Consider the following 15,406-nt stretch of genomic DNA (forward strand, 5'->3'; position numbering starts at 1 on the left):
CAAATGCCCATCCCTCAAAACACTCATGTGCAAATTTTCATCTTAATCCGATGTTTAAAAACGTCAATATCTCTAAAACAATATTTGTGATGTATGGACTACCCGCTTCAAAAGGGGTCATCCGAATATCTAAAAACATTTTTCATCAATCCTGGTCCTAATGAGCACCCATACCAGATTTCAGCTCTCTAAGTCTTAAGGCGGCTCAGCATATTGAAGACAAACACACAAACCAACAAACAAACAAACACACGAAAATTGCTTTCTATATATATGTAGAAAGATAAACAAAACAAGTTATCTTATAATGACTACAAAATGAAGATGGCATAATTTCATACATCTTTCGCTAGTATTTTAAAGTTTTTACATTTTCAATTCAAATTTAAAAAATCTACTGAAGTGAAAAAATATTGAACTCTGACAAACCTAGGAAACTTTTATTTCAAATTCTGATTTGTTGATCTTTGATTTGTTTATCTAAAAAAGCTGACCCTGAAAACTTCGTTCTACCCGTTACCTAATAAATCGTTGGAAAATGTTTACAGTTCTATAACTTTTCGTGCTCGTGAATCTTTTTCCATGAAAATCGTCTTCAAGTTGTTCGGGTTTTGTCCCGTTTCTAGTTGATTTTATTTAGGAGCTCCCCTTCCATAGAAAGTGAGATTCTTGAAACTATTATACAAACCATCTCTGACCCGAAAAACCCTCAGATACCAAATTTCACGTAATTCCGACCGACTATTCATACGTGATGTTGTTACAAAGAAAACGCCTCCATTTTTATATATAAGATGTGAAGAGATAATTTTGTATGGGGACCCCCCTTTCATAAAAAGTGAGATTCTTGAAACTATTATACAAACAATCTCTGACCCAAAAAACCCTCGGATACCAAATTTCACTTCATTCCGACTGTCCTTTCATACGTGATGTTGTTACAAAGAAAACGCCTCCATTTTTATATATAAGAAGATGTGCAGAGATAGTTTTGTATGGGGACCCCCCTTTCATCAAAAGTGAGATTCTTGAAACTATTATACAAACCATCTCTGACAAAAAAAAACCCTCGGATACCAAATTTCAATTCATTCCGACTGACCATTCATACGTGATGTTGTTACAAAGAAAACGCCTCCATTTTTATATATAAGATGTGAAGAAGAGATAACTTTGTATGGGGACCCCCCTTTCATAAAAAGTGAGATTCTTGAAACAATTATACAAACCATCTCTGACCCAAAAAACCCTCGGATACAAAATTGCACATCATTCCGACCGACCATTCATACGTGATGTTGTTACAAAGAAAATGCCTCCATTTTTATATAGAAGATTATATTCCATATCGTTAAATTTTGAAAAATTACAGTTTACACCCAAACAAACGGATTTTTTTTTATTGAACTCTGTGTTAAACTTCAAGACCCACGAATACAACTAAACTTTGAACCGAATTCAAATACAGTGTATTTGAAATTATATTTTTAAGATTTTTATTAATAAAAGTTTGGTATAATGATGTCAAAAAACTATAATTTAATTCATTATTCAACTATTTTAGCGAATAATTTTACAAACACTTAGATACGCGTTTTGTTTTTGAATAAACTGGCAAGATCAAGTATTTGTATTATAATTTTTCTATTTAGTTCTTTCAAAAAGTTTGAAACTATTTTTAAGTTTCGTCGCACTACTATAAAATGTCAAAAGCTTGGTGCAATTTGGAGCAACAATCACAATCAGAACTTTTCTTAATATTTTTGTCAAAATTTGCTGCGTTGAGCTCAAAATTTGTCAAAAAGGAGAGGCCAGTGAAAAAATTGTATGTACAAAATGTTATTTTGTTTTCCTTTTTGAAATCTAGAATTACAACAAACCATAAAAAATACTTACTGCTTCTGTATCACTGGTTGCATCTTTTGTCCCCGCTGCTGCTGTTCCTGCTGCGTGGGCCATCCCATTGGCGTTGACACTTGCACCTGCAGGTGGATTGATCGTCGTCCCTTTGTTGCTGAACTTGATCTGAGAGTGACCAATTGCTACCGCTGTCGCTGCCGTCGTGGCTGCTCCGAACAGCTCCTGGGTATCACTGGACGATTCATCATGGGGCGCTACTTCGCGCTTGGTTTGCAGCAAAAATTGACTGCTCTGCTGTTTGAGCAGCGTTCCGAACTTCTCGAAGAATGCTTCCTTTTCCAAGGTTCTGCCAAAGAGGAAATAATATTTATCGCTTTAGTTCAGTGCGGAGAATGTTGATATATGAGTTTTTCCGGGGCATTACAAAGAATTTGATGCGTAGCACTGGATAGGGATTTAATCAAGCTAAATATAGATAAAACAGTCAAGCTAGGCACATTTCTTATGGGTACATAAATTTCCATAGTTTTCGAGCAAAATTTATTGGTGCATTTTGAAAAGCTGTATTACGGCCGATTGATTGCATTCCTCAGGCCAAATGCCTATTATGAATCTGATCTACAATACGACAGGCAGCCAATACCATTAATCAAAAGTATAGTATAATAAAACACTGCACTTCAGAAAACGTTTGGCCACCACCGGTTTCCTCCAAAGACGTCATGATTCACTAATTAATTTCATGAGATCAACTTAGGGGAGAAAATACAATCATCATCGATAGAGAACGCTAGAAAAATCACCACTTGTAAGTAAACACACTATCTCGATGCTGATTAAAACCAAATTTAGCTGAGCATCGGCACCGGCTAGTGCACAATCATTACTTACAGGGCATGCATGCATGTGGCATGTCATCTTGGGGATTGCCGGTCGAGTTTGCTAACTATACCTACCTATAACGTGAAAAAAAGTTTTTCGATTCCGATATGACAAAGATAAACAGAGACGAGAGAAAAAAATCCGGCCTGACTAGTAAGACTACGTATACTGGCAGTGGAACGTCCGTTACTATATCTCTATGGAGTACGTAAATTTTAACATCCTGCTCACGGCATCCAATGCACGGCAAGTATTTGGTAGTGAAATCAACTGAAATACACTTAAATTGGTACTCCAATCTTGTTTTGGTAAGAGGCAAAGGTGCGAACATTTTTTTTTAATTTTCTGAAAGTTTTTAGAAAAGAAGCTTTTGATCACGTGGCTAGTAGTAAATATTTTTGAATCTTAGAATGGCCACTGCACTGCGATCCCAATGATGACACTTTTTAACAAAACAACCTTTGACACACCGATCGTGGGGTTAATCGGGACACGTACAGCGTACTTAACAGTGTTCACGATCTCTTACGATCGTAGAAAATAACGTTAAAGGGAACAAATGTACTCTGAAGCTGTTCCCAGGAGATTCTGGCTTTCAGTTTTGGCTGGAAATCCAAAATTTATAACTAAAAATTCTGCAATTCTGGGTAGCTATACTGCATACTGGAAGAATATTTTAGAACATAAAAAGTGAAATTATGTTGATTTTTTCAAACATTGTTAATCTCTATACAAATTTTAAATCTATAGAGCTGAAACTTTCAGAAAGTCTTTTTTTTTCACTTAATGGCACCACTGGGGGGCACCGCGTTAAAAAAAATGTTAGAAAAATCATCCCATACGAATATGGGTCAGTCTAGTCCTACATATTTTGTGGCCTCACTGGGTCCTTATGTTCATTAACAATGCCATTGTTGTTTAAAAAAATCTACTTAACATTTTGTGCTGTTTTGTTCAAAATTTTGATTGTTTTTTCAATTAAAAATAGAAGTTTCCATAGCCCAGTTTCGATCATTTACTTGTTTTCACGACATTTTTTTTTATCTGCTGTGCAAATTTACGCTTGTTTCAGCAATTTATAATTTTTTAAATTTTCCACCCTATAGGGGAGGAGCGGGCTATATGCGCCTATTTAGCAGAAAACTGATTTAATCAAATATTACATCGAATATGTCTACAAAAACTATAAACACGTGTGCAGGCACCTGTTTCCTATGCATTGGAGTAATTTTTATGATGAAATTTCCTTTCGTTTTCGAGGAAACGATTTTATTACACAGCAAAAAATTTCTAAAAGTACACGGAATCTAAAACACGAGTGATCTATTTTTTCTCGAGTGTAATTACAAAAAGATGTGATTTTAAACTTCTTTTGATATAATATTAGTCTTTTTTCCAAAATTGAATAAAAATAATCTGTTTTAATTTAATTTTACATTGCGTCATGCAAAAATCAACCGGTCAATGGAATTTATATCACAAACAGTGTAAAATTATATCTGTTCGAATTAAAATTGAATGCAAGTATTTAACCTGTGCCTTTTTTTCAAGTTAGTTTGCGCGTCGGGCACAAAGTAAACAAGTCGCGGAAAATTATTTGGAAAAGAGTCGTTCAAAGGCGTAGCTATACAGGAGCACTTTAAGAGGCTTTTATAGTAGTAAGTTTATGAGACGTGAAATGAAGAATGCGATTGAAACTGATTAGTTTTCTCTCCATTACAGCAAGGTCAGATTTTCGCAGTGGCTGATATCCGGACAGTGATTATCCGGAGAAAGTTTTGTCAGAATAATCCAAGTGATGCTGACAGAAAAATCATGATGGTATGGAACCAGTCGAGGATGCTGATGACGCTGACGACATCCCCGTGCTGGGAATCATCGGATGCAACAACAATTCCAGCCTGAAACTTTCCGTGATGTTTTTTTTATGTTCCAGTTTTGGAAATAAATGTGAATTAAAAATGATACATGTAGCGTATTCTTTCAAAGACAAAACATAAAAACCATAACATTTAGCATAAATATCAATATTTACGATAATAAATTTTAAAATTTACATCCCTGTGTATTTTTACACGACGGCTTTTGTGATCCGATCTCGTGCATTGATTTCGATCTAAATTTACACGACTCGAAAATTACATCCTTGGAAAAAATACACCGTGATAGAAATTTATATCAAAATCGATGTTCCGTTTTCGTGCATCGTTTTCGATCTAAATTTACACGAATTTTTCTTGCTGTGTATAACTGTTGTCTAAAATGCCGAACCTCAAACCGTGCAGGCTAAATGCGCCTATTTACGTTTTGATCAAAATTCCTGTTTTTTGGGCAATATTTCCGTATAATTTTATTGAAACTACTAGAAAGTAATAACTTCCGTACGACAAAGCTAAAGTTTTATAAAAATCTCTAATATTATAATTTTATGGAATAAAATCAAAGTTAGGGTTGCCATACTATGGAGGCAGTTCATCCATGAGAAAAACTTTATCAAAACTGTTTTTAGATCTTCAATTCTCTCTTAAGATGTTAATCAGAGCTTAGATTTGAAGTTTCAATGATAAAAATCGTTCATTTATCCTATTCAACCTGTTAATTTAGGATGGAGGCATTTTACAAACATGATGGGGGCATACAAAAACACTCTCTTATTCCTATATATAATTATTATTAAACCTCCATAAAAGCTTGAATATTTTTTAACTTTGAAGTTCATTTAAATGGGAAACAAAAACCATCCAAGTTTTGATGTTGAGCTTCTTTATGTATAATTTTTAAAAGTCAATATAAAGCTTAGTTCTTTTAGAAATGGGACACTTTCATTTGCTAATAGCTCGTTAACTAGTTATTGGATATTAAAAATTTTGACAGCATTTTGTTGCCTGTAAAAAGTACTATTCGACCTATTTTTTTCAAAATTTAAAATTTACTCGTTTTTGAGATATGTACGATGCAAGAGAAAAAGAAAAAAATAATTTTGCACAGTTTCCTTTAAAATTCGTCATTATCAAATTGATAGCTGACAAAACCGTTGATTATTCAAAGAATTACTGAGTTTTTGTGGTGGATAAGTATGCAAACACTGTCAATAATGTCCACAAAGTTCAAATCAAGTATTGGAGTGAAGCACATGATCGGCAACAACGGTTAAGGGTCATCAAGGAAGTCAAGTCTCATACCAGCCTTTTTAATTTTCAATAAACGAAAAACTAAGGGTAGATCGCTGAAATGTCCAAAACAATTTTCTCCGATAAGCTGAAAGTGTTGCCTAGTGATGACTCATTGAAACCCAACCTCAAACAACCATTTTTTGATAGTTCCAAAGCTCTTAAGCTGTTAAACCGGTACAAAAAAAAAACGTTAAAAAATGTGATCAAAAATAATCAAATTTGTTCATTTCGAAACAACTGTATATTCACTGAAATGCTTCCAGTTTCTTTTAAAAGAGAAGTATTGGACCGAAAAGTATCAGAAATTGAAGAAGGAAGGTGAAGCCACCTAAAATATAGATTTTACGAAGTATAAGTTGAAGAAACTGATCAATACCATGACTGAGAAAAGTGTGCGCCGGCCAATGGGAGATACCAAAAATAAAGTAGAAATTTCCTTAACAAAAAACAGTAAATATTTTTTTTCAAATTTTTTCATGAAAGATCATAACATTACCTTCATTTTCTTCATAGAAACTATTTCGTTCAAACGAATAGTTTTTGAGATACAGGCATTCGTAACTGTCCCATTTCTAAAAGAACTAAGCTTTATTACATCAAAAGGTATAAAAACCTTATATGAATTTTTAATTTTTTTTGAGTTTATAAATTCACAAAATTCTTTCTTGCCTTATGTTCTAAGCGTATCACCCTCAAAATGCATTGATTAGATAAGCTGTCTAGTCAGCCATTTCATCAAACAGCCGTAGGGTCATTTAACCCGATAGGCCCATTTAGGAAACCTTTCCCCTACTAATTCTTTCTTGAAATGGGGAAGGGAATTCTCCCTTCCCAATGGGAGGGAGAAGGTGGTCTCTCAAACAAAGGTAACATGTCTTCATAACTCAAAAACTGATCATGCAATTAATATTAAATTTGTCGTGGGGGTGTATTTCGGTACGAGGAATGTTTTTATGATGGTTTGGAACCCCCCAAATTTTTAGGAAGGATAGGAAGAGGGAGGGAAGCTCTCTTATAATTTTTTACATAACTTGAGAACTAATCGAGCAAATGGAACCAAATTTGGCGTGTATGGGTAATTGAATACAAGGAATGTTTCTATGGTTATTTGTTGTATTTTTTGTTCACTTTCAATAAAAATTGACTGTTTTGAAAAATTAATGCTATTTTCATATAACATTATAAACTACGATTCGCGCGTTATAACGAACGCATGGGGCGTGATAAAAACAATACCCATAAAAAGCATATCTTAGCAAGTTCAGTATGATTTTTTAGCGTAAAATCATAGTTTAAAATCTCCTCTATCGATGTGTCAGAAAATATTGTCTTATTCATCTTTCTCTGCTTGGTGATACCTTCTTAAAAGTGTTAAAAAATTAATATCGAAATGAAGAAAAACCTTAATTATCACTGCATTCAAAACGAATTGGTAATATTTTGCTGGCTTAAAATGTTACGGATTCTTCAAAAAACGAGTGGCGCATATTAGCCACATGGTAAGTTATATGAACTTTCCCCCTAAGAGATATGCTTCTATGAATATTTGGTACCTATCAATCCTTGAAAGGGGTTGAGTAAAAGGGTGAGCAGAGAAATCAAACGAAGATTTTGATATCAAAGCTATATCGGAATAAATTAATAACATCCCGTTGAGATGGGTTTCTGTAACAATTTTGATATGCTCTTCTGATAGGGTATCTATAAATATGAAAATGACTGTTTGTCTGTTCCCTATAGACTCGAAAACTTCTGAACCGATCAACGTTAAATTTTGTATGTAAGAGTTTTTGTGGTCGGAGATGGTTCCTTAAATACTTTCAAACCGCTCCGACTTAAAGGAGGGGGTGCCTCCCATACAAAATTAATAAAAGTATGACAAAATTCGAATTATTTTTGGAAACTTCTGAACCGATCTGTGTAACTTAAGGTTTGCTCTACGCTGGCTGAACGGGAGACGTGCACCTTGACTCGCCGAAGACCGTTAACGTACTGCCGCATATCACAAGTGTGTGTTTATGCGTTGGGCGTTGTGAGTTCACTTCGGTAAGGCTATGAGAGCCGACGATGCCGTTGGTTAGGGGTGGGCAATCGCACAAGCGATAATCGGCTACACACGATCAACCTGAAATTTGGTGTCTAGCCGTTTCCAAGACCGCGAATTCCAAATTAAAAAAAATGAGGTGGGGCTCCCATATAAAATAAACAAAAATTTGACACACTTTTTGATAACAACTGAATCGATCAACCATTTGGTGTCTTGTCATTTTCAAGACCGGAATAAGTAGGGGAGAATGAGGATACTTGATTCCTTAGCTATATCTCGAAACTGGAATGTCTTACAAAGATCAAATGTTCTAGAAAAATGTGCCAAAATGAGCAAAATAACAATGCTTGAAGTTTAAACATTTTTAACAAAACAATTGTTTGAGAAGTTGAACTTTGTTTGAAAAATTTAAAAATGTAACTTGAAGCTCTTTTTTCATCACTTTAAAATGTTCCTTACATGGGAAAATTATGAAAAAAATATTTGTTCCAATGTATCAATCGTTCGAGCGTAAAATGAACTTCATAATGCCATATTTTCAAAGCAATGGAAAACTCTCAACTTTTTTCAGAAAAAGTTTTCTAAAATGTTGATTATGGGTACAATTGATCCCCTAGAGTTGGGTACAATTGATCCCCCTTCCAAACGGCATATTCTTCTTCTGAATTGATCGTTATGATTGCAGATAACGAAATTACTAATATTTATCCAAAAACTAATATTTATCAAAAAATTGTCTGAAGAAAAGAGCAAAAATAATTAATTTTCTCTTAATTATAAAAAATAGCGCCTTTAAGTATGCCATGTTATTAGCGTTGAGACAAAGTTATAGAATTTTCTTCTTATGTCTGCTATAAATTGTGAAATGAGAACAAACATGTCCAAAATAGTCAATTAACATTCTATCTTGGGGTTTTGTTTGATTTTTATACAAGGATTAGGGCTTCCTGAATAAAAGATCAAGTCTCCTTCAATAGGGGATCAAGTCTCCCCTAACTTCAAAAAAATCGCAATTTTTTTACTCCCACGAAAATGCTTCTAGTTCATCAACGGGTTCAAGTATCGTTCTAATTTTTGGAGCATAGAAACTTGAAGTTACAAGCTGTCAGAAAATGTCAAAGACGGCGAGTTGCTAATTTTTTCCAAAAAGATATGGTGAAAATAAGAAAAGGGGATCAAGTATCCCCACTCTCCCCTATCTATAATACTTTAGAACTCCTCCGAATCCAAAAAGAGGGGGCCCCAAAAATAATTAACACAAATTTGACAAAATTTCAACAATCCTCGAAGGGTTTTTCTTAAAAGTTGACAATCGTTAGGGGTTTGACATAATGAGATGATTTATTGAATTAACAAATAAGTTTTGACAAAATTATTGTTTTGATTGTATTGATAGGTGCCTCCCATTTTATTGAATGAAGACTCTCATATTCATTAAATGTAACATTATTAACAAAACTATTTTTTAGTGGTTTCATAAAGCTTGGCACATTTTTTGATTATGTACAAATTTGCCTATATTTAAATACTCCTTCCACTTTTAAAAAGGGGTCATTTTTATATTTAAGGAGTTTATTTATTGTATTGAAGATCCCTCCTATTTTTTAAAGGAAGGCTTCTACAATAAGCTTGCCAGATTGCCCGGTTTTATCCGGGTTTGCCCGGATATTTGATGAAAAAATTCGATAAAGTCCGGTCCGGCCCGGTTGCCCGGATATCGTGAAAAAAGTCCGGATATTGCCCGGATTTTTTCATAATTTTCGCAAAGAAACCAAAAAAAATCAAAGTTTTTGAGTAAGTTTTAGCAAAATCGATTAACGGTATGGAAATTTTTAACAGTTGTTTCAAATAATTTTGCTGATTTACTTTTATAAACCTTTAAATATATAATGTCATTTTTTGCATTTTTTCTTTGCTTTTATGTATAACTAGCTGACCCGGTGTGCTTTGCTACACCTTTCAAAATCGAATAATATTTTCAGAATTTATTCCAATTTTATTTTTTTTTGGCATTATTTTAAATCAAAATATAACATTATTCATAAGCAACCGCTATAATATGAGAGCTGTAGCGGGAGTTTCGAATTGCTACACAAAAACAACTTTAACTAATATTCTGAATCTTGATTTATGTTAAAGAGCTTATAATTTTAATCTGTTTCTTTAAGCTCCGCCCTTAAAAATGAGGGTTCCAAATAAATCGTACGCTAACAATCCAATTGTTAAAATATGTTTTTTTTTTGCTTGATATTTTCTGGATTTATGCTAAAAATCTGATTAGAGAGAAACCCCCCCCCCCCCCCCCCCCCTCACCTGTCCTTCCCTTCCCCCTGCTGAATGGAGATCGTGATTTTTAATAATCATATCCCATTTATTCGTTCCCAAAAATCTTCTTGTGTCAAATATTGTTCCATTGGTTGATAATTTTTCAAGCTTTACAACAAAATTATATGGAACCCTCTCCTTTCTTCCCTCTCTACACTGTAAAGCGAAAGGATCTACAACAATCTCGTAACCATGTACCTTTCTATGCTATATCTGTTTCCATTTGTTGGCTTCGTTAGCATAAATTGGAAACTTATGCTGAAAAAATTGTATTGGGTTCACCTCCCTCCTCCTATGTACCTACTCACTGAAAGGAGGATGGTGTGTCAGATAATCATAGAATCATACCAAAATGATTTTCCATGTTAAGTTTTGTCCATTTCTCGGATTTTGTAAAAAAAAAGTTAAATGTTAGCTTCCCTTTTCTCTTCCTTTATTTCCAATTCTATCATCTCACTGCAAGAAAGGAATTGTTTGAGATAAAAAAAATTCTCGTATTGAAATACCATCCCATGCCAAATTTGGTTCTATTGGCGATGTAAATTCTTGATTTATGCATAAACTTGAAAGGATGTACCAACCCCTTCCATCCGCCCCATTGAATGGAGGGGTGAGAACTTAATATTCATAAAAATATTTTTTGTACTCAAAAATTTTTTGATAGCAAATTTTATTTCATTTGCCTCAAGTTATGCCGTACCCAAATATCATTCAATGCCAAATTTGGTTCCATTTGCAGTTGTAGTTCTTGAGTTATGCAATAAAAATTGTATGGAACTTCCCTCCCTCTTTCCTTTCTCCCCGCTGGAAGAAGGAAGGGGTCTCAAACAATCATTAGAACATGTCACGTTCCCAAAAATCTGCCCATGCCAAATTTGGTTCCATTCGCTTGATTAGTATTTGAGTTATGTAAAAATTAAAAAGAGGGCCCCTCCCCTCTTTATATCTCCCTACTGGAAAGAGGGAGGGGTTTCAAATAATCATAGAAATATTTTTCGTATCCAAATACCATCCCATGCCAAATTTGGTTCCATTTGCTTTATTAATTTTTGAACTATGTAAAAAAATATGAAAGAGACCCCTCCCCCTTTCTTCTGGAAAGAGGGAGGGGTCTCAAATAACCATTGAAATATTTTTCATATACAAATACCTTCCCATGCCAAATTTGGATCCAATATCTTAATTAGTTCTCGAGTTATATGAAAAATTGAAAGGTAGCCCCCATCCCCACTTTCTATCACCCCACTGAAAGGAGAGAGGGGTACCAAATATTCATACAAATATTCCTCGTTTCCAAATACCACCCTATGCCAAATATGATACCATTTGCTTGATAGGTTCTCGATTTATGCAAAAAATTGTATTTTGTTTGGGAGGCCCCTCCCCCCCTTCATGAGAGAGGGAGGGGTCTCAAACCACAATAGGAACCTTCCCCTGCCTCCAATACCCCCATCTGCCAAGTTTCACGCAAATCGGTTCAGTAGTTTCCGAGTCTATAGGGAACAGACAGACAGACAGACAGACAGACAGACAGACAGACAGACAGACAGACAGACAGACAGACAGACAGACAGACAGACAGAAATTCATTTTTATATATATAGACTAGCTGACCCGGTGTGCTTTGCTACACCTCTCAAAAACTAATGGTATTTTCCGAAATTATTAAAAATTTTATTGTTTTGTTGGCATTACTTGAAATCAAATTATAACATAATTCAAAAGCAACCGCTATAAAATAAGGTTGCAGCTGGAGTTTGGAATTGCAATACAAAGATGACTGAAACATTTTTTTTAATCTTGATCTATAAATTTGTGTTGAAGATCTGATAATTTTTATCTGTTTCTTTAAGCTTCGCCCTGAGCTGGGAGGGTCTCAAATTAATCATACGCAAACAATCTAACTTATAAGATATGGTTATTTCTGCTTGATTTGTTCTGAATTTATGCTAAGAAACTGAAAAGAAAGCCCCCGCTGTCCTTCCCGTCACCTTTACCCGTGATCTTTAATAATCATACTCATTTTTTTCGAACCCAAAAATCCTCTTATATCAACTATAGTTCCATTGGTTGATAAGTTTTCAAGCTTTACAACAACATTTATATGGAGTCCCCACCTTTCTTCCCCTCTCTACACTGTAACCCTAAGGGTATAAGGCTATAACAATCGTAGAAATATATCTCGTAACCAAATACCTTTCCATGCCATATGGACCCCGTCCCTCCTCCCATAGGTTCATAAACTCACTGGAAGGAGGATGGTGTGTCAAATAATCATAGAATCAAACCAAAACGATTTCCATGTTAAGTTTTGACCATTTCTCTGATTTTGTTTAAAAAATATTAAATGTAAGCTTTCCTCTTCCCTTCCTATATTCTCAATTCTATCCTTCTGCAAGAAAGGAATTGTTTCACATAGAAATATTTTTCGTTTTGAAATACCATCCCATGCCCAATTTGGTTGTATTTGCGTAGTAAATTCTTGATTTATGCATTAACTTGAAAGGAAGTACCATCCCGCCTTCCGTCCTCCCCATTGAATGTAGGGGTGAGAACTTAATATTCATGAAACTATTTTACGTATTAAATGCTTTTTGATGCCAAATTAGGTTACATTTGCTCGAATCATTCTTGAGTTATGCAAAAATGCATTTGTATGGAAGCCCCGCTTTCCCCCTTTATGTAAATCTTTCCGCTGGAAAAAAGGTGGGGATTCAATTTATAATAGAAACATTTCTCGTATAAAATACTTTTATATGCCAAATATGGTTCCATTTGCTCCATCAGCTCCCTTTTATACTGAAAATTGCAAGGGAGACCCCTTCCCCCCCTTTCATTCGTACCCAAATATCGTTCCATGCCGAATTTGGTTCCATTCACTGTTGTAGTTCTCGAGTGATGCAGTAAAAATTATATGAAACTCCCCTCCCTCTTTCTTTTCTCCACACTGGAAGAAGGAAGAGGTCTCAAACAATCATTAGAACATGTCTCGTTCCCAAATACCCTTCCATACCAAATTTGATTCCATTTGCTTAATTAGTTTTTTAAGTTAGGTAAAAAATTATAAAAAAGTCCCCTCCCCCTTTTATATGTTTCTACTGTAAAGTGGGAGGGGTCTTAAATAATCTTAGAAACATTTTACGTATCCAAATATCCTCCCATGCCAAATTTGGTTCCATTTGCTTAATTAGTTTTTGAGTAATGTAAAAAATTATAAGAAGACCCCTCCCCCCTTTATATCTTCCTACGGAAAAGAGGGAGGGTTCTCAAATAATCATAGAAATATTTTTCGTATTAAAATACCCTCCCATGCCAAATTTGGTTCCATTTGCTTTATTAGTTTTTGGGTTTTGTAAAAATTATAAAAGAGGCCCCCCCCTTTTCAACTGGAAAGAGGGAAGGGTCCCAAACAATCATTAAAATATTTTTCGTATCCAAATACCTTCCTATGCCAAGTTTGGTTCCAATATCTTGATTTGTTTTCGAGATATATGAAAAATTGTAAGATAGCCCCCCTCCCCCCTTCCTATCTCCCCACTGAGAGGAGGGAGGGGTACCTTATATTCATAGAAACATTCCTTGTTCCCAAATACCACTCCATGCCAAATTTGATACCATTTGCTTGATTGGTTCTTGAGTTGTGCAAAAAATTGTCTATTGTTTGGGAGGCCCCTCCCCCCCTTCATGAGAGAGGGAGGGGTCTCAAACCATAATAGGAACCTTCCCCTGCCTCCAATACTCCCATCTACCAAGTTTCACGCAAATCGGTTCAATAGTTTCCGAGTCTATAGGGAACAGACAGACAGACAGACAGACAGACAGACAGACAGACAGACGGACAGACAGACAGACAGAAATTCATTTTTATATATATAGATTAAACCTAAATTTTGCCCGGTTTTTGGATTTGAAAAATTGAAATCCATGCCCAGATTTTGCCAGGTTTTTTTTTGAAAAAATTCCCGGAATTGCTAGGCCCGGATGGGAGTGAAAAAAAATCTGGCAACCTTATTCTACAACCTTCAAAAGTTTCAGTTACGTTGAGACTCAAGACAATTTAGAAGCTCAGATGCCATGAAAAAAAGGCTTTTGAAAAATATTAAAATTTAATTTAAAAACATAATTTTAACGAAATTAATTTAAATAAGCACACCGGTTCAGCTAGTTGGTTTATAAAAGAATGCTTTCAAATTCGTGAGACTTATAAATAAGACCTTGTAAGCCTTCAAAGCTACGTTTATGTCATATTTTTATCTATGTTCAAGCCACGATTTTAGAAAAAAATAAATTATTCAATTATTTGAAAACGTATGATAGTAAAGAAGGTTGTGAGAAATCATACTATTTCATACAACTTACGCTTACATGTGCTTACATATTGAGTGAATGGCCCATTACGTCGACAGCAAAATCGAAACAAGCACGTGGATGATTCAGCAGACGCATAAACCGGAGCCTACATGCAGGCGCTCGTTTGTCGTTTAGTGATTCAAGTCAGATTTAGTCCGCATGGTGTTGAGTCTTTCAAAATAATCAAATTAATAAAACTTGAGATAACTTGAAATTTTCAGAATTTAGATTTCAGAATTTAGATTTCAGCTTTCGGATTTCAGATTTCAGATTTCGGATTTCAGATTTCAGATTTCAGATTTTAGATTTCAGATTTTAGATTTCAGAATTCAATTTTCTTCCAATTTAAGTTTTTAGAAATTCAAGTCCAAAGCTAAGTTTCAGATTAAAGCTTTAGAGCTTTAAATCTCTCGACTTGTGTGTTTGAAAATTTGGAAAACGAAAAGCACTTTGATTTTTGAATCGATTGATATGAATTGTTTGTATCGATTATTGAATTAAAAGCTGTCTACCCAATTCAAGGTATATTTTGAAGACTTTAACATATTGCTTAGAATATGAATTTGTTCTATTTAGATTGTCAAATGTCACTTTACTGAAATTGTACTCTACTGATTGCATGTGAGCAGAAAAAAACGCAACCATTTTCCATGACTCAATGCGCTGTATGCGGATCTCATGATAAATAAGTGCAAAAAAATCTTACGAGCATTCTGTTTGGAGTCTAAATTGATGCGTAAACAATGTTGTCGTTGATCGTTCCCATAGC

The 15,406-nt window shown here is 34.6% G+C and overlaps 1 protein-coding gene across 1 annotated transcript in view; it reads right to left on the bottom strand.

Moving 5' to 3' along the window:
• Positions 1 to 15,406, bottom strand: part of LOC129738813 (protein unc-13 homolog 4B-like) — a 61,178-nt gene that overhangs the window by 33,316 nt on the left and 12,456 nt on the right. Inside the window, exon 2 of the mRNA XM_055730110.1 lies at positions 1,897 to 2,206. Coding sequence (XP_055586085.1) covers positions 1,897 to 2,206 — 310 coding nt within the window. The remainder of the gene's footprint in view (positions 1 to 1,896; positions 2,207 to 15,406) is intronic.

Source organism: Uranotaenia lowii, chromosome 1, assembly GCF_029784155.1.
Source record: "Uranotaenia lowii strain MFRU-FL chromosome 1, ASM2978415v1, whole genome shotgun sequence".
Taxonomy (NCBI): Eukaryota; Metazoa; Arthropoda; class Insecta; order Diptera; family Culicidae; genus Uranotaenia; species Uranotaenia lowii.